General features: G+C 35.7%; 1 protein-coding gene and 1 non-coding gene across 2 annotated transcripts in view; both read left to right on the top strand.

Annotated features, from left to right (window-relative positions):
- Positions 1–23519, top strand: part of ITFG1 (integrin alpha FG-GAP repeat containing 1) — a 232075-nt gene that overhangs the window by 162097 nt on the left and 46459 nt on the right. The window contains exons 11-13 of the mRNA XM_059999143.1: positions 1929–2079; positions 3617–3725; positions 15259–15302. Coding sequence (XP_059855126.1) covers positions 1929–2079; positions 3617–3725; positions 15259–15302 — 304 coding nt within the window. The remainder of the gene's footprint in view (positions 1–1928; positions 2080–3616; positions 3726–15258; positions 15303–23519) is intronic.
- On the top strand, positions 21569–21671 carry LOC132417384 (U6 spliceosomal RNA). The gene has a single exon (XR_009517822.1). It is a non-coding gene; the product is annotated as a U6 spliceosomal RNA (small nuclear RNA).

Raw genomic sequence — 23519 nt, 5'->3', positions numbered from 1 at the left:
GTGAGAATTCAGACAAAAACCATGGTGCATGGCATTTATAATCTTTACAAACTCATATCAAAAATTAAAATGACAAATTATGCAACTGCAGTTAGAGTTTTTGTTGTAGCTTATGTTGTGTATTTGAAATTGTGCCCAGAGTTATAATACAATAATGAAATCCTTTCATCCCTGTTGTGAAAAGGGAAACCAGTGGCAAATTATCACTCAAAACGTCGCCAGTGTGGTGCATTGGTTATAAAACATTATAGAGGGCTGCCTTGGGAATTCCCTGGCGGTCCAGTGGTTAAGACTCAGTGCTTTCACCGCTGTGGGCCCAGGTTTGATCCCTCGTCAGGGAACTAAGATCTCACAAGCTGCATGGCATAGCCAAAAAAAAAAAAGAAAGGCCACCTTTATCACTGGTTCTCATGTTTTAGTATAATCTAATAACAAAATAGAGTGTTCTTCATTTCTGTGAAATATCTAGTAAAATTGTTTAGCTACAAAGGTAGGATGGGTAAATTACCTGGAAAAAGTATTACAAATTAGAATTTTAAAATCAGTTATTAGACAGGAGACAAAGAAGAAATCATTATTCCTTCTAGTGGAATAACACTATTATATGTTAGGCCTTGATCAAAGCCACCTCAAAGTTTTCCATGTAAATGTTATAATCTGGGAGTTTAAACTATTTCTGTTGGAATTTTTTATCTAGAAAAATAATGTGAAGCTAATCATATGTCAAGTACATCAAGTAAATTGAATATTTTGCATGTTTCCTTACTCTATTGAACACTGAAAAATTTACCTTTCTTATAATAGAACTTTTTTCTTTTCCAAATTGCCCAGACCCAAAGTAATATCCAAAGTAATATTTTCATATGGAAAAAAAGAAATCTGTCTTTAGTTTTATTTAAAATAATTATTAGAGAAAATTGAGCAGTAATAAAATTTAAGCTTTTTAGCTTATTATTTTCTATGTAACATAGAGGGACCTGAAGGAATGTAAATATTAGAAAATGCCTATAAATAGGAGCCATTACATCAAATCACACCATTTACAAAAGTTACTTCTGTATTTAAAGAAAATATTTTTACATGGCATGGTGTTGCACTACATAAGTAAGAGTGATGATAATACACTTTTACGAAGATCTAAGTGAATGACAGGAATTGTTCTAAGTATTTTGCACTCGGTATTTCATTTCTTTTTTACAACAGTTCTTTAAGTACTCATGTTACTCAGTTTACAAATAAGGATCTGAGTCTTCAGGAGGTTAAATAACTTGTTTAAGGTCACGTAACTGCTAAATGACAGAGCCAGAATTTGAATCCAGGTAATCTGGTTCCAAAATCTAAACTCATCACCACTTTGCCTATAGAGTAGGATTCAAAAGGGAGGACTTCATAGCTATGCAAAGTACAACACTTTTTTTTTTCTATCTTTTATCTGAGAGGTACTCAGCAATATCTACTCTACTGTCCGTTTGGGAAGCTCAAATTGTATCATTGTAGATTTACTGCTTTGGGTTTACAAGACTTGGGGATGTCAGGAATCTCTATTTAAAATGCAGGTTTTTACCTAAGGAGTTATACAAATCTAAAGGGATGATGACAGTGTCCAGGAACTCAGTAATGAAACACAGGGTCGATGGCTGTGGAGCAGCAAGGAAGGGCGGAGAGATGGACTTGGAAATCACGAAAGAGGAGAGAGAGGCCAACAACTGACTAACCTCAGGATTTTTGCCAAAGGCTGAAAAACAATAGCCAACAATTTAAGTTTTTTATGACTCAGGACAATAATTAGTAAGATGTAGGGATTTTTTTCATATTACTTAAGTGTATACCATTTACCATCTCTTTGATTCTAGTAAAATACAGCATAGCTGATGCTACTCAGCATTGATATGTTATATTGACTAAATGCCATTGCCTTTGTCTCACAGCAATCAGCAGGCCTTTTTACTGGAGAATGTCCCTTGTAATAATGCAAGCTGTGAGGGGGCGCGTCGTATGTTTAAAGTCTACTGGGAGCTGATGGACCTAAACCAAATCAGAGATGCAGTGGTTGCCACCTTCTTTGATATTTACGAAGATGTGAGTTCAGAGCTCTTCTGTGTGTTTGGAATCTAATTGCCATCCACTTTCACCCTGTTTGACCAGAAAATGTAGATGAGATTATGAAAGCAAATGAGTTAATTAAAGAAAGCTCCTTTTAATGTTAAATGACAGAGGGAACACATTTATTGACACCACTGACTGATTAGTACAGTGAAATACGAAAATGCTTTTATCTCATTTTATGCTTGTTCAGATTAAACCACTAGAGAATCATGCTCACAGCAATTGTGCATGTGCACGAGTAGAGAAAAGAACAGCCAACAGATAACAGACCCTTAAACCCGCACAAGATCACAGAAGAATGGGTTCAGTGTGTACTCTCTCTTAACCTAGTGAACTAGAGTTGGCATCTATTGCTACAGATTCTTGTGACTGTCTTCAGTTGCCAGGTGGCCTGGGAAAGGCGCTCAGGGCCCTGGTTTTCTTCTTTCTAATGTCAAAAACCAGTTTATCAAGTGCTTCTGGGCATTGTTGAGGGAAAATAGAATCTCCCAAGCTGTTTTATTCTTTAAAAGTAAGCCAGTTTATCACTCAGAAAAATAATAAATTCTGAAAAAAATGTGTTAAATTCCAGAGTTAATATGTCACAGTATATCCTTGTAAAACAATTTGATTATTTTAAAACGTTAAATCTCCATCAAGACATTATGTCCAACCCTAAGCCCGGTTGGTTGGTTTGTTTTTTTTTTTTATAAGAGGCTAATTCTCAATTATATGAATTATCCAAGTCCTTATTTTCCTCTGTCTCTCTGCTACCAAATCTTGTGTTCGTTCACTTTTCATAAGCAATTTCCAAGCATGAAAGTAATTGGTAAAAATATCGTAAGAGGGAAAATCAAGAGAATTAACTACAAATCAGTTAATTTCTGTACATAAAAATATCATAAATGAAATTTAAAATTGTGTTTAAATCTGGGAAATAAATTAGCTATGAAAGAATTAAATAATTAATATTCTTAACGTAGAAAGGTTTGTTCAAACTGATACAAGTCACCAGAAACTCCCACTGGAAAAACAGAACATGATTAAGGCAATTTACAGAAAAAACACAAGTAGCTAACATATGAAAAGATATGATAAATGATCAACCTCATTAAGAGTCAGCAGAATGGAAATTTTAATGAACACACTTTTTTTACCCCCAATAAAATTAGCAAAGCTTCCCACTTTTTTAGGAAAAAAAAATAATGGGGGCCAGGGCAGATGAAAAGGTACCTTATTTCTCTGATGATTGGAAACACTTCGGTACTCCATATCACAGACCTTTAAAAATTCATGCAGATATGACTGGAAGGAAGTACAAAATGCTAACAGTTATTTTCAGGGATTAAAATTATAGGTGTTTTTCATTTTATTTATATTTTAATATTCAAGTTTTTATATTTTTAATATTTTTATTTTAAACATCAAGTTGAATAAATAAGGTTTATATTTACATGGTAAACATATCATGCATTTTCATCATTTTTTTCATTCAGTCTAGTAGTTCTTACCATTTTTATGTTTTTTCCAGGGAATCTTGGACATTGTAGTACTAAGTAAAGGATATACAAAGAATGATTTTGCCATCCATACACTAAAAAATAACTTTGAAGCAGATGCTTATTTTGTTAAAGTCATTGGTGAGTATTTGTTTTATATGTTTTATTATTACTATTAAATATTAACGTTTAATTTTTTTTAACATCCTTATTGGAGTATAATTGCTTTACAATGGTGTGTTAGTTTCTGCTTTATAACAAAGTGAATCAGCTATACATATACATATATCCCCATATCTCTTCCCTCCTGCGTCTCCCTCCCTTCCACACTCCCTATCCCACCCCTCTAGGTGGTCACAAAGTACCAAGCTGATCTCCCTGTGCTATGCAGCTGCTTCCCACTAGCTATCGGTTTTACATTTGGTAGTGTATATATGTCCATGCCACTCTCTCACTTTGTCACAGCTTACGCTTCCCCCTCCCCATGTCCTCTAGTCCATTCTCTTGTAGGTCTGTGTCTTTATTCCCATCCTACCCCTAGGTTCTTCATGACCTATTTTTTTTTTTAGATTCCATATATATGGGTTAGCATACAGTATTTGTTTTTCTCTTTCTGGCTTACTTCACTCTGTACGACAGACTCTAGGTCCATCCACCTCACTACAAATAACTCAATTTCATATCTTTTTATGGCTGAGTAATATTCCATTGTATATACATGCCACATATTCTTTATCCATTTTTCTGTCGATGGACACTTAGGTTGCTTCCATGTCCTGGCTGTTGTATATAGAGATGCAGTGAACATTGTGGTACATGACTCCTTTTGAATTATGATTTTCTCAGGTTATATGCCCAGTAGTGGGATTGCTGGGTCATATGGTAGTTCTATTTTTAGTTTTTTAAGGAACCTCCATACTGTTCTCCATAGTGGCTGTATCAATTTACATTCCCACCAACAGTGCAAGAGGGTTCCCTTTTCTCCAGCATTTATCATTTGTAGATTTTTTGATGATGGCCATTCTGACTGGTGTGAGGTGATATCTCATTATAGTTTTGATTTGCATTTCTGTAATGATTAATGGTGTTGAGCATTCTTTCATGTGTTTGTTGGCTATCTGTATATCTTCTCTGGAGAAATGTCTATTTAGGTCTTCTGCCCATTTTTGGATTAGGATGTTTGTTTTTTTGATATTGAGCTGCATGAGCTGCTTGTAAATTTTGGAGATTAATCCTTTGTCAGTGCTTCATTTGGAAATATTTTCTCCCATTCTGAGGGTTGTCTTTGCATCATGTTTATGGTTTCCTTTGCTGTGCAAAAGCTTTTAAGTTTCATTACGTCCCATTTGTTTATTTTTGTTTCTATTTCCATTTCTCTAGGAGGTGGGTCAAAAAGGATCTTTCTGAGATTTATAACATTTAATTTTGTATTCTCTCTGTCAACACATTTTCCAAAGAGTAAAACATGCTCCTACATAACATATGTACAACTCTCCAAAGCAGATGATCAGCTTCAATACAACAGTACCACCCTGTTCAAATTTTGCCAACTGTCCCAACAATGGCTTCTTTCTTTCTGACCCAGAAGTCTGTCGAGGAATACCTACTGTCACATCTTCTCCAATCTGGAATAGTTCCTTTTCATGTCCTTATCAGTTTTAAAGAATACAGGCCTTACATTCTGTAGGATAATCCTGTTTCTTCCTTACCCAGCTCAGGCTACACATTCTTTGCAGAAACTCCACTACATGGAATTTAGTGGAACCAATGCTGTGGCCTCTCAGTACATCAAATCAGTAAGCACGTGATGTTGACCTGTCCTGCCACCCTGGTGATAACCTTGATCGTCTGGTCATCTTGATGACTACTAGGTTTCCCCACCTTAAATTCACTATTTCCCCCTTTGTCATTGATTAGTACTTTGTGGAGGGGTATTCTGATATTACTTTAATAGACTTTTCCATATCAAATTTCTACCTACCAGCCTTAGAGTCCATTGATAGCTCCTGCCTGAATCAAGCATCTATTTGATAGGTGTCAAAGAGTGATTCTATTTCCAACACCCCTGCATTTTTTGGTTGGCATTCTACTCTAAGGAAGATCTTTCCCTTATCTCATTTATCAGTATAGATCTGTGTATTTGTATTTTATTCAATAAATAATATCGTTTCTTTTAATGTTAAAATTGTTCCCAGTGAGGGCAGTAGGAGCTCCTTCAGACTGGCTCCTTTATCTTTTTGACATGTGCTCTGGCAAAACAAGATATTCCAGGTGCATCTTTTACCTCCCTTGCCCTAAGTCTAGAATCTGATCTCTTTCTTCAAGGAGCCCTGGTTCCTTTGAGTAGAGGATGGTATTTTAAAACCCAGTTCTGGGTGCTCAGTGTGCTCATTGCTACTGGGCTGTTATTTCTTCTAAGTTTTCTCAATGGACAGAACTAAGAAATACAGGTAATGTATCACACATACACAACACATATATACATATATTTGTATATGTGTATACAACACATATATTTGTATATACATACCTAAAACTATTTTATATATATTATATAACAATGAATTCATATCATTACTTCCATTTCTAATCCAACACAACATTTCAAGGGTTCCTTCTAATCTTTTCTGTTTGTAGACATCTTCTCAAACTCCCATTTTCCTCAGTATAGTTACCTATTTGTTCACTGTTACCTGTTCCCAACCATGCAAGCTATCTACCATCTCCTCCACCTAACACTTATGTTCATCGTAGAGATCCTGTACATGTTTTGTTAAGTGTATGCCTAAGTATTTTATTTTCTTTGATGTGATTATAAATGTTATTGTGTTTTTAAGTTTAGTTTCCACATGTTTGTTTTTAGTGTATTGAAATACAATTGATTTTTGTTTGATGATCTTGTATACTGCACCCTTGCTGAACTCACTTATTAGTTCCAGGAGGGTTTTTTTAGATTCTGTGGGATTTTCTACATACAAAATCATGTCATTTGCAAAGAGGGACAGTTTTATTTCTTCCTTTCCAATCTGTGCCCTTTTTTTTTCTTTTTCTTCTTCTAGGTAGAATTTCCATTGCTATTGATATGTTGAATAAGATTGGTGAGAGTGGACATCCTTGCCTTGTTTCTGATTTTAGGGAGAAAGCATTCCATCTTTCACCATTAAGAATGATATTAGCTTTTTGGAAATGCTCCGTATTGTATTAAGGAAGTTTCCCCTATTTATAGTTTGCTGAGAGTTCTATCATGAATTAATGTTGAAAGGCAACTGTTTTTGTGTCACTGTTATCATAGTTGACATCAAGACAGCCATATCTGTTCATTTGTGAATGAAATGACACAGTATTTTGTATAAATATTTATTACAGTTTTGAAGCGGTCATAAATAGCTGAACACAGAAAAGCGACAGAATAATGAATGAGTGTTGAGAGATTTATTTTGAGAAATGAAAATGACAGAAAATGTAATTTTCTTTTCTAACCAGCAAATTCACTCTTATTTGAATGAACTAAGAGTATTTCCCCGTCTTCATTACTACTGTAGCCACACAATACTGGTATTATGAGTCTAACCATTTCTGTACTTTTAATCCATATGACTGTCTCCTGTTCTTTATGATTCTGAAGGGGGTATTATTTGGCTATTTCAGAGCTTCTCAAGAAAAAGTAAGCTTCTTTAAAGAATCAAGTAGTGATACAACAAACTACTTGAAAATGAAATGACGTATCTGAGGTTTTTCTTTAATCCAGGCAAGTGGGAAATGGAGTATAGGTGAAATGACTTTGGCCATGTGTTGTTGACAGTTGAAGTTATGTGAAGTATGAGTGGGATTCATACATAATCCAGGCAACATAAAAATTTTGTTTATGTTTGAAAAATTACACGTAAAAATTTTAAAAACCCAAGAGTCTCTTGAGAGTCTGTGGCCTGTAACTTCCTAACCTAAGTCAAGGATGGGTATCACTGGGTAGCACTGCCATCACCTTAACAGTATCCCAAGGAAAGTTTTCTCCAAACATTACCAAGCTCAGACCCAGAGATAGCCAATTTGATGTAGGAAGTTTTAGTTTTAGAAAGCAAGATAACTTTGCACTTATGGATATTAACATAAATGTTAATAACATGCTTTATAGAAAGGTCATGGGTAATGAGATAATTTAGAGCAATTATTTGTGAAAAATAACCTTCTAGTTGTCTTGAGATGCTCTTCCACTCTTTCCTTTGACTGTTACTTGTTTTCCTTAAGCAGACAGTTACTAGTATATAGTTACCCTTTCAAAGCCATCTACAATGTCCAGAGTTGATTTTGCTCTAAAGTAACTGTTACTCTAATGCTCAAACCAGCCTATGTTAAATGTCACTGTCTCAGTTAAGGAAATTCGGGTACCTAAGCTTCTGTGTGTGGCTAGGGAAAGGTAATGCTATACTTCTGCCTGTTCCCTCACTGATTCCCACAACACCACAGATCTACAGAATGCTCTTCACACAGGGGACTCTGTGTGTTGTGGAATTGGAGGGGTTCCCTAGCTCCCCTGAATCAGAACTAGCTCCTAGCTCTAATTTGTTTCTCTTATTCCTGTCAGATACATTAGAGGTTCTGCATTCTGATTCTACTAGTACTTAACGCAGATTTCTAACAAACATATGTGAACCTGTATTTCCTTGGATTTTTAAAATTGTAACAGTATCTTCACCTTTCACTACCCAAATAAGATGAGACCTTTCAAAAGCTTTTATTCCCCTGCCTTCTTCCAGATTTTGTTGAAATACTGTGGAAGTTTATTTCTGGATGACTGATTTGGTAACAGTTACAACCGTGTTACCAATGATTATTTAAACTTAACAAGTTTTACTGGCTTTATTGTCACCCTTTACATATATACCACATCTTTACCTTTATTGACTCGAATTCCTATTTATTTTGATGGAATGCTTCCTCAAGAGATTTTCAGAAAGTTGTACATAGGCTAATATATTTTCTGAGTACTGGTATGTCTTAAAATATATTTTATTAAGCATAGGATTTTTTAATTTAAAAAATAATGAATGAAAGGTAGGTAATCAATAACAGACAAAAGAAGTTTTCCATATAGAGTCTAAAATAATGTCTAAATGACAAGAATGGGTAGGATGGGGGTCTTTATTTTACACGTGATATTTGATTATAATATTTGCTTAGGATTCATGTGTCTTAAACAAAAACTAAAGACATTTTCAGAGACTGAATGTGAACAGTCACCCATAATCCAGGCAAGGATTTTTCATTTTAAATGCTACTAAAACCATTATACAGTATTGACCTTTATAGCTTTGGCTTTATTCTACTCAGCCTTGTCCCAACCTGCACATTGGTTTGGTGTTACAGTATTTATGCACAATTATTGCAGTTTTTTGGTTTTGGCATTTGTATAAAGTAGCTAATGTAAAGTGAATCACAAAGCTAGAAGCCAAGGTTTTATACTTTAAATATCTTTAAGAATACATGGGCTAAAAAAATTGCAGAGGAAGGAAGACTCCCAAACTCATTCTATGAGGCCACCATCACCCTGATACCAAAACCAGACAAAGATACCACTAAAAAAAGATAATTACAGGCCAATATCACTGATGAGCATAGATGCAAAAGTCCTCAGCAAAATACAAGCAATTCGAATCCAACAATACATTAAAAGAATCATACACCATGATCAAGTGGGATTTATCCCAAGGATGCAAGGATTTTTCAGTATCCGCAAATCAATCATTGTGATACAATAACTGCAGATACTTACTGAATTAGTCAGGATTCTCCAGAGAAGCAGCACCAATAGAATACAGAGAAAAAGAAAGAGAGAGATTTATTACAAGGAATTAATTCATGCAGTTACAGAGGCTGGCAAGTACAAAATCTGCAGAGCCAATGTCCAAGTTTGAGTCAAAAGGCCAGCAGGCAGTTGTAGAACCAGGAAGAACTGATGTCCAGTTCATCAGGCAGGAAAAGCTAATGTTCTAGTTTGAGGGCCATCAGACAGGAGAATTCTTACTCAAGAGAGGGTCTGGCTTTTGTTCTCTTCAGGCCTTCTACTGGTTAGATGAGGCCCACACACTTTATGAAGAGCAATCTGTTTTACTCAGTTTACTGATTAAATGTTGATCTTATCCAAAAACACCCTCACAGAAACACCTAGAATAATATTTAACCAAATATCTGGGCACCTCATGACCCAGCCAAGTTGACACATAAAACTTACCATTACACTTACTGTTTACTCTCTTCATCAAAGAGAGTCTATGATCAAATGTGTAGTTTAAGAAGATGGATTTTGCAGCAATGTTCAGAAGAAAAAAATAGAGGTTCATCAAAAGAAATAGGTGTTCTGACCTGAGAGGTCAGGCTGAGGGTAACCACTGGAATACACCAGTCATCCAGGTGTGAGCTGATAAGACAGTAGAAAGAAAGTTGTAGCAATGGGTGTACAAAGAAAATAAGGTTAAAGCGTATAGCTTGGTGAGATTTTACATAGGTATACTCCCTTGTAGCCACACTCCAATCAAGATAAAATATTTCCAGTACCCCAGAAGGGTCCTTCATGTTCCCCTGCAAAAGTATAACCACTGTTCGGATCTCTGTCACCATAGATTAGTTTTTCCTTTTCTAACTGTCATATAAATGTAATCAGATGGTATGTACTCTTTGTGTCTGACTTCTTTTGTTCAGTAGTATGTCTATGAAATTCATCTAACACATACATTTGTAAATAGAATCTTACTGAACATATCTGCCTTTGTCTTATTTTTTTACCTTAGCAAGAGAGTATAAACACCCTTTCATGTCAGCACTTAACAGGTCTCTCTCATTGTTTTAATAGTTCCATGTCATTCCATAGTACTATAGATGTTCCATAATTTATTTAGCATTTTCTCTCTTGGTGGACACATAGATAGTTTCCAATATTTCATATACATGAAATTGATGAGTTGAGGGGCTATGTTTTTAGTGTTAATAGATAATGCCAAATTACCTTTCCCAACAGTCATAGACGTTTATATCCCATCAGCATAACACTGTCCAGTTTACCACATATTCATCTGAGAGCTCTAAATTTTTATTTCTGTAACAAATTTGTTTTTAAAATAAGTAGTACATGCAAATGGTGAAAAAATACAGAAGAGTCTAATAGTGAAAAGTAAGTCGCTTTTTTACCCATGTTTCCCAGTGGTCCAGTTCTTTTCCCCAAAAGCAACCTCTTCTTTGTGTCTATCTAAGATATCTTAAACACATACAAGCACATATGTTTATATGCTTTTATTTTACATAAATGGTAGTTCTAGACTTTGTTTTCTCCACTTAACAATATATCTTGGAGATTATACCATAACAATATAATCTAGAGCTACCTCATTTTAACTACTGAATAGTATCATGTGTATGGATACAACATAATCTAATGAGTTTCTTATTGACAGATACCAGCTTATTTTCAGTCTCTTTTTATTATAATTAATGCCACAGTGAATAGCCTATAGAATAAATTCCTAAAAATGGAATTACTAAAAAATAATACCTGTACACTTTTTAAATATGCTCTATTGAAATATACTTACAGAAAAGTGTACATAAGTACACAGGTGTATAAATTTTGACAAAGTAAATGCACACATGTAAGTACACCCAGATCAGGAAAAACATGATACCAGCAACCAGAAGCTTCCTCATGCCCACCCTTTTCATTACTGACCCAGTTCACCTACAGGTAACCACTAATTTAATTTCCAACACCTTAGATTAATTCTGCCTGGTTTTGAACTTTTTAACATGTGTCCCTTCATAGAAATCATATCAGTTTAAACTTCCACTTACAGTGTAGGAGAATGCACATTTCCTAATACCTTCACCAACCCAATGGATTATTAAACTTTTTAAGTTTTGCCAGTTGTAAAGTGAAAGTATTGTCTTATTTTGCATTTTTCTTATACTGAGTAAAGTTCAGCATCTTTCCATATGTTCAAGAGCCATTTGTATTTTTATTTCTATGAATGGTCCTTGTCCTTTTTCATTTGCTTATTGATTTATAAATGTACCATAGTATATATTAGGGAAATTAATCCTTTGTGATATATGTTGTAAATATTCTTCATAGTTTGTCATTTATCTTTGATTCTGTTTTTCCTACAGACATTTTTATTGGTCTTTCATTTTTTGCCTTTCTGTTAGGTAGAAAATTGATTTTTTTCCTGCCTAGTGAGGTTGAGTGTCTTTCTTCCTGGTTTTTTGATTATTTGTACTTTTCTCTTCTGGATATTGCTTCTTGATATCCTTTGTTTTTATTGGATTATCATCTTCTAACCCATATCTGGAAGCTCTTTGTATATTGGCAATAGTATCTCTTTGTAATGTATATTTTTTAAAGTTCACAGCCCCTTGTCATTAGTTTTTTTTTTAATTTTATGGTATTTTTGAAATTTTATAACAGCTTTATTGAGATATAATTTACATACCATACCATTTGCCTGTTTCAAGTATACAATTCAATAGCTTTTAGTATATTTACAGAATTGTACCAACATGACCACAATCAGTTGTAGAACGTTTTCATCACCACAGAAGAAACCCTGTACCCTTTTCTATTTTTTATTTTTTTAACTTTTTATTTTATATTGGAGTATAGTTGATTAACAATGTTGTGATAGTTTCAGGTGTACAGCAAAGTGACTCAGTTATACATGTATCTATCTATTCTTTTTCAAATTCTTTTCCCATTTAAGTTGTTACATAATATTAAGCAGAGTTCCCTGTGTTACACAGTATGTTCTTGTTGGCTATCCATTTTAAATATAGCAGTGTGTACATGTCAATCCCACACTCCCTAACTATCCCGTCCCCTCACCCTCACCACCCCCACCCCGTAACCATAAGTTATTCTCTAAGTCTGTGAGTCTGTTTCTGTTTTGTAAATAAGTTCATTTGTATCATTTCTTTTTAGATTCCTCATGTAAGCGATATCATACGATATTTCTTTCTCTGACTTAATTCACTCAGTATGACAAAAGTAAAAATAGAGCTACCAATGATCCTGAAACCCTGTACCCTTTAGCTACCACCCTCAATCCCCATCCCCAGGCAACCACTACTTTCTGTATCCATAGATTTGTCTATCCTGAATATTTCATATAAATGGGTTCATATAATATGTGATCTTTTGTGACTGACTTCTTCCACTTAGCATAATGTTTTCAAGATCCATCTGTGTTGTAGCATCAGTACTTTATTCCTTTTAATTGTCAAATATCCCACTATATGAATATACCTGCCACATTTTGTTTATCCATCAGTTGATGGACATTTGGATGGTTTCTACTTTTTGGCTATCATGAATAATACTGTTGTGAACACTCATGTACAAGTTTTTGTGTGGACATATATTTTAATTCCTCTTGATATATACCTAAGAGTGGAATTGCTGGGTTAAATAGGAACTCTTTGTTTATCTTTTTAAGAAATTGCCAGACTGTTTTCCAAAGCAGCTGGACCATTTTACATTCCCACCAGAAATGTAGGAGGGTCCAGTTTCTCCACATCTTCACCCAAATTTGTTTTTATCTGACTCTTTGATTATACCCATCCTAATGGGTGTGAAATGGTGTCTCATTGTGGGTTTGTTTTGTTTTTTTTTACAATCTTAACCATTTTTGTGTGTGTGGTTAAAAAAACATGTAACATAAAATTTACTATCTTAACCATGTTTAAGTGTACAATTCAGTGATGTTAAGTATATTCACATTGTTGTGAAACAGATCTCCAGAACTTTTTCATCTTGCAGATCTGAAACTCTGTACCCATTTAACAACTGCCCTTTTTCCCTTCCCGTCAACCCCTGGTAACCACCGTTCTACTTTGTTTCTTTGAATTTGACAAGTTTAGACACCTCATGTAGGTGATATCATAGAGTATTTGTCTTTTTATTACTGGCTTGCTTAGCATAATGTCCTCAAAGTTCATCCATGTTGTAACATGTGACAGGATTTCTTCCCTTTTTAAAGTTGAATAATATTCCACTGTGAGTGTGTACCACATTTTGTTTATTCATTCATCTGCCAATGGACATTGATTTGGGTTGCTTCCACCTCTTGGATATTGTGAATTGTGTACGTCTCATTGTGGTTTTGGTTAGCATTTCCATGATAATGATGCTGAGCATCTTTTCATGAGCTTTTTATATGTCTGCATCATCTTTGGAAAAATACCTGTTCAGGTCCTTTGCCCATTTTTTAATTGGGTTGTCTTTTTATCACTGTAGTGTAAGAGTTCTTTATATTAGTAGTGTCTTTGCCAAATGTAATTTTCATGTTATGAATCAAAGTCTAACTTTATTTTCCTCCAAGTAGCCAGTTATCCAGTACCATTTATTGAATAATCCATCTTTTCCCTCCTTTAACAAGTATTTATTGAGCAAATACATTTGGCTAGGCCCTGAAAAAATGATAAAAAAAACTATGCAGAGCTTACATACTGGTACAAAGACAGACTTTTGAGTAAATAATATACTGTTTAGCAAGATAATGTTTTAATGAAGGTTTAGGAAAGTCATTTGGGGACAAGTGAAAAAGAAGTACCAGTGTCTGCCCAGAGTTGAGGGAAGAGGAACAAAGGAGAGGGAGAAGTAAGGTCATGGAGTGTTTGAGAATAAAAGAGTGATAACTAGGCACTATGCTGGGGTAAGGAACTTAAACATTGAAAACTGATTTGCAAGTATGAAACATTTATTTCACTGTTTCCTCAGGTTGAATTTAATATAAACGTACTATAGTAAATAAACAAGTATCTTCTTATGTGATGAAATTTGTCATGTTCATTTCTTATGCCTTTGCAGTTTATGTACCCTGCCTAAGTATAATATTTGTATTAGAATGATTATCATTTCACATTTGTAAAATATAAATCAACATAAGGAACAATTTTCCTATAGATATATTTGAACTAACCAATAATCACAATTATTATTGGTACAGTTCATGCTTACTGAACAGTATTATCAGCTGTCTTCCTTAAATTTATAACATATAGCATATTTAATAGCACATAAAGTCTGCCTTCTTATAAAGGAATTACTTCACATGAGTGTAGTTATGTTTCAAAATTCATGTTAGTTATAGAAAGAATGTTCAGATATCCTAACCTTTTCTTTTTTGGTAATTATAGAATAAATATGTCATTAAATTATTTTTGTTATAGACCCATCAATTATTTTATAGTTATGTTCTCCATAAAAGTTATCAAGGGAGCCCAAACTTTTTTACCCAGAAAATTTGACTAGATAAATTGAAATAGTCTAGTTTGATATGAAGTGTTAAATGTTCTATTTTGTTTTTTTCAGTATAAATTTTAATTGGTTTGCATTTGGCAATTCTCTGTCAGATTCTAAGTCATCCTTGGAATGTAGCTAACCAATTGGAAAATAGAACCAACAGTAGGTATGATATTATAACCATAATTAATTATATCATCTATATATTCCACAAAATGGCAGCAGCTTGACTGCTTAATAAAGGCTTTTGAAATATTGGCCTAAAGTGAACAAAAGAAATTTAATTTACTCAGATCTAAAGAAACTGAATTGGTTTTTGCTTGACCATGAATCAATAGGGCATATTAATATTATAACAGTAATAATAGGCTTTTTTTAATTTTTCCACAGTTCTTAGTGGTCTCTGTCCTAATGAATGTCCTCGTAAGATAACAGTAAGTAACCTTAACTTTCAGTTGTAAATATTTCTGTGAAAGTTCTCTGCATGATAGATACACACAAAATAGTTGTTATAGGTTAAATCAAATTGATGTTACTTTTAGAAGTGATTAAAGTATCCTTCAGTGCTCAAGTAAAGTTTACTGGGAATAAAGTACCTTTCCTAAAAACTGTCTCACCTCAAGGTTCACTTCCTTAATGAAGTCTTTTCTGATACTCTTGGAAAAATGAACACACCTCCCACTATTTCTGGGCATACTGCTGCCATTTTGGCATATATAATACCTTTTTAATTATTTATTTATTTATTAATTATTTGGCTGCATCAGGTCTTAGTTGCAGCACACCGGATCTTTCTAAAGCATGCAGGCATAGTTGCCCCATGGCATGTGGTATCTTAGTTCCCCAACCAGGGGTCGAACCCACATCCCCTACATTGGAAGGCAGATTCTTAACCACTGGACCACCAGGGAAGTCCCTTGGCATATGTAATACTTGATCACACTTTATCTGTTTATATTTAATGCCTCTCCCCAGGCTGTAATCCTTTGAGGTCAAGAACCATGCCATCATTGTATACCTCGTTCATAGCACAGGGTCAAGCATATAGTAAACAATTAATGAATTTTTTTGGTTTAATCTTAATATTGGCTAGCTGTCTAATGGAATGTTTCCATGAAATAACAGAATGTGAAAATAATTAGGCTTAGGTTTTGAAATTGCCAGTTCATGTAAATTATAATAAGAATATTACATTATATTTGAAAGCATGAGCATGTGTGTGTGTGTTTGTGTTTGTGTTGGTATATCCCAATTTGAGCCCTCATAGTAACCCTTGTTACATAAGGAATTATCCCCCATTTAAAGATGAGGAAACTTGAGGCTCAGAGAAATAAATTATCCAAAATCATAGAGCCATTAAGTAGTGGAACTAGAACACAGAACTAGGTGTTCTGATTATATTGTCATATTTTTACTACACCTTTAAAGCACTGCTTCATTATCAATGTTTTATGTATGGTTGGGAAACTTCCCATATTTAAGACATGTGGAAGCAGACCCTGACCCAGAGATTTGCGCGCAAAGATTTAATCTAGACTATTCTTGAGAGCAAGGCTTCTGGAGTAGTGAGGAAAGCAGGTCTATCAGATGTGAAGCAAGGCTGGTTTTTCTAAGATGGCCCAGATTGAAGCAAAAGGGCCATACCTTTGTATTCTGCATTAGACACTGCATGCAGGCAGTCCCCAGGAAGGGGTTATAATTTGTACAAGCCAGCTCCCTTTGGCTGAGAACAATTTTTAGGTAAGAACCTAGCTGCTGTGAGCTATCAGCAACCAACACTTGGAGCAGCTCGGGGAATATTGCCTCAGTCCTGAAGGGAAGGTCTGGACTGTGTCACCACATCCACTGTGAACTATATGAGTGCCTGGTCAAACCTATCTGCTTTCATATCATTATAAAAATGTAGATATAATAGGGGAGAGTCTGAGGAGGAGAGATGCAGAGGGTATGTCAGAACTCTTTATACCTTCCGCTTAATTTTGCTGTGAATCTAAAAGTGCTATAAAAATAAAGCTTATTTTTTTAAATCAAGTGCAAGTCTGATTAATTGGAGGCCAAAGATTAACTTGGTTGTTCAGGTATTGTCTACCCAGTTTGTGAAATATTCAGACCCTTTGTTCCTCTCCTTTTCTCTGATTGACCATATTCCCATCATGTGGCTCTTTCATTACCTCGTCAAGCAAAGAACTTTTAAAAAGTTGAAATTGAACCCACTCATTTTACCCACAAGTTCTAGCAGAAAATTTGATAGGGAAGGCTGTTTGCTTAAGGCAGGTTTTAGTTCTAAGATCACTAATGCTCCCCTTCTCCTTATCTTAAACTAAAAGTCACTTCTATCATATGGAGAACAGAGTCATTTAGAAAGTCATGTAAGTAAAGTGCAGCATGCACATTCTTACAGTGATTACCCTAACAGTCCAGCACCTTTGGGCTTTTCTGCAGCTGATACATCTGCCTCCCATTCATCCATTTATTACTTTCTTTGAAGTTCAGATCCTGTCAAACTGCCCTTCACATCTATCATTTTCCTTCCCCACTGATGTCATAGATCACAATTTTATAACAACCTAAAAGAAACAAATCCACACTATACTCCCCCAGTTTTCTATATATCAAATGTATTCCCACTTGTAAAATTATTTCATGATAAAGTGAGGTTTCTTCATATTGTTTTGACATCAGATCCACTTGATCATAGTCTGTTATGTAAGATATGACCCAGTGTGAGACTAAGAGGAAAAATGTGCATACCATATGATATTCTTTATCACTTGAGTTAAATTATGAGTTGAATAAATGCTCTTCTGTTGCCTATATATTCCCACCTGCTACAGGCAACCTATCTGATATATGGAGAGAGGAAATAATATTCAAATCAGCAACTAATCTCACCCAAATTCCTTTATTTCCATGCTGAAAACCCCAGAGTCTTTCATTTTCATTCAACTATGGCTACTCACTCCCGTGGCCATGTGGTGAACCTTATCTACCAGAAATGTTTTACTTTTGAAATCTCAGTACCATCCATCAACTCTCAAAAACTATTTTTCCAGCCCTCTCACTCTTGTTATTATAACTATACCTATTCAACTTTAAGTCTATTTGTTTCTTGACCTGTATCAACCTGTTTTCTTTACCTCGTTATTTAGCTACCGTATATCAACCATCACTTCACTACCTTTAACTCCCATAAAGCACTCTTCTTTTTACTCTACCTGCCTGGCAAAATTACAACCCTGGGTTGTTAATCCAGCTATCTTTCTTGTTCACTCCTAGATCTAAGCTACTGGGCATTTCTAAAGAGAAATATACAGCCCTGAATATTGTCACCACCAGTGATTCATAGTCATCAACCTCAAATGAGCATTCCTAATTGTATCATAATCTTATATGGATCCCTAGACACCCTTTTCTCCCATTCATTTTCCCAGGTTACTTTCAGGATTTTCTCTGTGTCTTTGATTTTCTGCTGATTCAGTATGAAATGCATAGGTATAGGTTTTTAGGTATTTTTGCTGTTTGGTGTTCTCTAAGCTTCCTGGATCTGCAGTTTGATGTCTGTCACTAATTTTGGAAAATTCTTATATTATTTCTTCAAATATTTCTTCTGATCTTTTCTCTCCTTTTCCTTTTTTTTTTAATAAATTTATTTATTTTTGGCTGCATTGGGTCTTCTTTGCTGCACATGGGCTTTCTCTAGTTGCAGCAAGTGGGGGCTACTCTTCATTGCAGTGCGCAGGCTTCTCATTATGGTGGCTTCTGTTGTTGTGGAGCATGGGCTCTAGGCATGCAGGCTTCAGTATTTCTGGCACACGGGCTCAGTAGTTGTGGCTCACGAGCCGTAGAGCACAGGCTCAGTAGTTGTGGCTCACAGGCTTAGTTGCTCTGCAGCATGTGGGATCTTCCTGCACCAGGGCTTGAACCCATGTCCCCTGCATTGGCTGGTGGATTCTTAACCACCACACCACCAGTGAAGTCCCTTCTTCTTTTCCTTTTGGTAGTCCCACAACACATATGTTACACCTTTGTGTATGTAACCTTTGTGTAATTGTTCATGGATATTCTTTTCCAAATTTTCATTAGTTTTTCTCTTTGCAGTTCAGTTTTCGAGGTTTCTATTGATATATCTTCAAGTTTACTGATCCTTTCATCTTCTGTGTCCAGTCTACTGATGAGCACATCAAAGGCATTCTTCATTTTTATTGCGGTATTTTTTATTTCTACCATTTCCTTTTGATTCGTTCTTAGAGTTTCCATCTCTCTGCCTACATTAACAATCTTTTCTTGCATGTTCTCTGCTTTTTTCCATTAGAGCCTTTATCATATTAAATATTAAATTTCTGGTCTGATAATTCCAACATCCCTGCTGTATCTGAGTCTGGTTCTGATGCTTGCTTTGTCTATTCAAACTTTGTTTTCTGCATTTTAGCATGGCTTAAAATTTTTTTCTTGAGAGCCAGACATGATGTATTGGGTGAAAGGAACTGTGGTAGATAAGCCTTCACTATGAGGTTTTATGTTTATCTGCTAGGAGTTAGACTGTGTTACTGTTTGCAGTAGCTATGCTGTCAAGAGGCAAAATTTTCCTCTATTGTCTTTCTTTTGTCTCTTCTGTTGTCTTTGTGTCACCCTACAGACTTCCTTTTAAATGGGTCTGAGGTTTGCAGTTCTTTTAACTGTAATCTCATTATTAGACAGGAGCCCAGTTGATGTGGTGGTGAGATATAAGACTATGGTAGGAGAAGCATCCTGTCATCCTGTGTCTCAGTTTTTTAGTGAGCCTGTGTGGGCTGTGGCTTGAAGAAAGTGCTTCTCAGCTTGCCCTCCTCTATAAGTTAAACAGGGAGGCTAGAGGGGGCTGAAGTTAGGTATTTCCTTTCCCTCCTGTTGATTAGTTTTTGGTAAATCCCAAGTTACTTAATCTCTAGTAAAATAGGTTTCCTTAAGGGCAAGCTGTTGTGAAGGAGAACAGAGAGCTCTGGGCATATTTTTAACTGGTTACTTTCCTCTCTTTGCTAGAAGCATGAGGGTTTTTTCCCCCAATCTTCCTCTTGAGAATTTGATGGAACTCCTGGAGGGAAAACTTGCAAAAGTGTGGCTCCCCTAAGACTGCCTCGCTTTCTCCCCCAGAGTTTTGAACTCTCAAACTAGTTCACACTGATTCTTCAGTAATGTCACAATCACAGTTTAAGTGTTCCTGCCAGTACTGGCTCTAGTTTCAGTCTTCTGGTTCTGGGCTTCTGCTCCCAGTAAGCTGTGATTCTCTGTATCCACCTCTCCAGTTTTCAGGGTAGCAGTTTGCTCTATGACCTTAGTTCTCTGATGGGTCAAAGCAGAGTTGATTTTCAGTTTCTTCAGCTTTTTTTGTTGTGAGTACAGCAGTGATGACTTCCAAACTCTACATGTCGGGCCAGAAAGAAGCTCTCCTTGCATTTTTATGAGTATTGCTTTATTTTGTTTGTTAATTTCTTACAGCTTTATTGCAGTATAATTGACATGCAATAAACTGCACATATTTAATATATTCGATTTGATGTTATGACATATATAGTGTATATGTATATATACACTATACCTTCTTAATGGAGATATGTAGATGATAGATAATTAATGTCAAAATAATGAATATATCATATCCAAAAGTTTTTTTGTGCCCCTTGGCTATCCCTCCTTCCCACTTTCCTTGACCTCCTTCCCTATCCCACTCTTCCTCAGGCACCACTGATAGGTTCTCTGTCAGTGTAGCTTTATTTTAAAAGTTGTTTTTGTTTTCTTACTTCATGACTTTTTCAAGATATTTTCCTCTGTGACATTTATTGCTCTTCACCGTGAATTCATTTTTTAACTTTTTTTGGAAAATTTTTAAATACATATAAAAATATACACTAGTATAATAAAACTTCTTGTGCCCATGCTACCATCCAGCTTTTAACACTATCCTCATATGCCCAGTCTTATTTCACCTATGCCCCCACCTACTGCTTATCCCCCTTGCGGCCCCTCTTAGATTATTTTAAGGCAAATTCATCATATCTTATATTCTGTAAATACCTCACTGTGAGATAAGGACTTTACATATGACGCTAGCAATTCTTATTCTTCATAAGAACTATTTTATGTTCTTCCCAATTTTCCCTTACAGCCAATCCCAACTTCCAGTTCTTAGAAATTCACCTTGCCTCCTACCTCAAAGAGAAAATAAGAATGTAAAATGGGAATTTCTTCAACTATCTGCAGTAACTTTGGGGAAATTATTTAACCCTTGTTAAGTCTCTTTCTCCACATCAGTATAATGGGGAAAGTCATAGTACCCACGTAGATTAGTTTCCTATTGCTGCTAACAAAGTAACCATAAAATTAGTGGCTTAAAACAACACAGATTTATTCTTACACATTTGAGGTCAGAACACTGACTGTGCTTCATGAGCTAAAATCGAGGTGTCTGCAGGGCTCCATTCCTTCTGGAGGCTTTGGGGAGAATCCATTCCTTTGCCTTTCATGTCTTAAAGCCACCTACATTCCTTGGCTCATGGCCCCTTCCTCCATCTCCAAACCCAACAGTGCAGCATCTTCCAATCACTGACCCTAACCCATCTCGCCTTCCTCATTCACTTATAAGGACCCTTGTGATTACATTGAGCCCACACACGCTGATAATCCAAGATAATCTCCCCATCTCAAGATCCTTAATCATGGATGCTTGCTTCAGCAGCACATATACTAAAATTGGAAGGGTACAGAGAAGATTAGCATGGCCCCTGTGCAAGGATGACATGTAAATTCATGAAGTGTTCCATATTTTTAAGAGAAAAAAAGATCCTTAATCACATCTGCAAAGTCCATTTTCAACATAAGGAAATACATTTAGCAGGTTCTGGGAATTAGGATGTGAACCTCTTTAGGGCATGATTTTTCTGCTTACCACACTCCCACCTTTATTAAGATTAGAGGAATTAATGTAGGTAAATCACAGTGGAGGCCTAATACACAATAAATATTCAAAAAATGTATCTGCTGTTATTTGTCAATGTTAATGTTTCTTCCCTGCCTCTATAACATCCCTTTATTAGTAAGGACAGTGAGTTCCAAATATTTGAGAAATGTTGGTGTTCTGTCTGCCTTCAGAATAGGACTAGAGGTCTACTTGACTTCTTGATTTTTTCTTGTCTTATTTTCTTATCTAATACATATTAAATCTTTTTTATTACATATCACAGAATTTATGAAATCTGAATATGGAGGATATCAATATTTTCAGTGAAAGCTACCATAAACATCTGTGAATCAGAAGAATATATTCCTATTTCCTATTTTTTTCTTTAAATACTCAGATAATTTTTTGAATTTTTTATCCTCAGCATAAGGCATATTTTGGCCTTCCTCTGTGTTAGTGGAGATTATAGCTTCTTTCCCTGTCACTTGGTGATTCTTTTTACCAAAGCCTGGTGCCTTTTCCCACTTTATAAATTATGAGTTTACAAGCAAGCAGATGAGTACTTTTCCGTTTGAACAGCAGAAGAGTTTAGAAGTAGTCCTTTAATACTCTATATACAAAAAGAGTCTGTGCACATTCCTTTTAAATACCTCCATGAGGGCAGAGATAGTATCAGTTTTGCTTGCCAGTGTATTATAGAACCTAGCACAGGACCTTGTGCTTAACAGTTTGTCAGTTGCCTTCTGTAGCACTAAAATGTAATCCGTTCATCCACACCCATCTCTTTTCCTTTTTCCCTTGACTAAAAATTAATGCACCAATTATGCTGTGGGTCCTACATACCTCTCAGGGACCTCATTCCATTGCTTATTCTATCTGGCCTGTGTATTCAACTCCACTTCCCTGTCAGTGCCTTCTCTTCAACATTTAAGAATGCACAAATCTCTCCTATATATAAATGCATATACAAGTACCTTCCAAAACCCCACATCCCCTCTGGCCACTGCCTAATCCCTGTTTGCTCTTCCAGCCAAACTTCTTGAGTTGTGTACAGTAGGATCTCTCCAGTTTACTTCCATATCCTTAACCCACTGTTGTAATCAAGCCTTTGGCGTCACGCCACTGAAAACTACCCTTGATTCTGCTGACCAATTTTAGGAACACTCCCTTTCCTTGGCTTCCTTTACACTCTCCTTTCCTTGATCCCCTTTTACTTCTCTGGCCATTCTCCCAGGTTCCTTTATGGACTTTTCCTCTGGCCATCCTTTAAATGTTGCTGTGTCTCAGGGTTCCATCCTAAGTTCTCTTCTCACTCTATGTGTACTCTTGAAGTATTTCAGTCTCTCCCCTGACTTTTTTTTTTTTTCTATTTGTAATACTGATTACTCCCAAATCTATTTACCAGCTGTCTCTCCTAAGCTTCAGACCTTTATATCTGAGTGTCTTACAGGGACCTCTAAAACTGAAATCTAGTGTGTCCCCACAAAAACCCACTCCTCTTCTCATGTTCCCTATCTCAGTTACCTTTTCCTTTCCCTCACCCCTCAAATCTACTAGATTATTATTCTCTCCCTTTAACTGTTCCTCCTCTCTATCCTGTTACTTTAGTTGAGCTATCATCATTTTTGGCCTGACTGGAGTCATCTGAGCCATCCTTCAAAAAGCAACCAGAGGGCTTCCCTGGTGGCGCAGTGGTTGAGAGTCCACCTGCTGATGC

This window comes from Delphinus delphis, chromosome 20 (genome assembly GCF_949987515.2).
Source record: "Delphinus delphis chromosome 20, mDelDel1.2, whole genome shotgun sequence".
NCBI classification, from domain to species: Eukaryota; Metazoa; Chordata; class Mammalia; order Artiodactyla; family Delphinidae; genus Delphinus; species Delphinus delphis.
The sequence above is the reverse complement of the archived record's forward strand: the minus strand, read 5'-3'. Positions and strand labels throughout refer to the sequence as shown.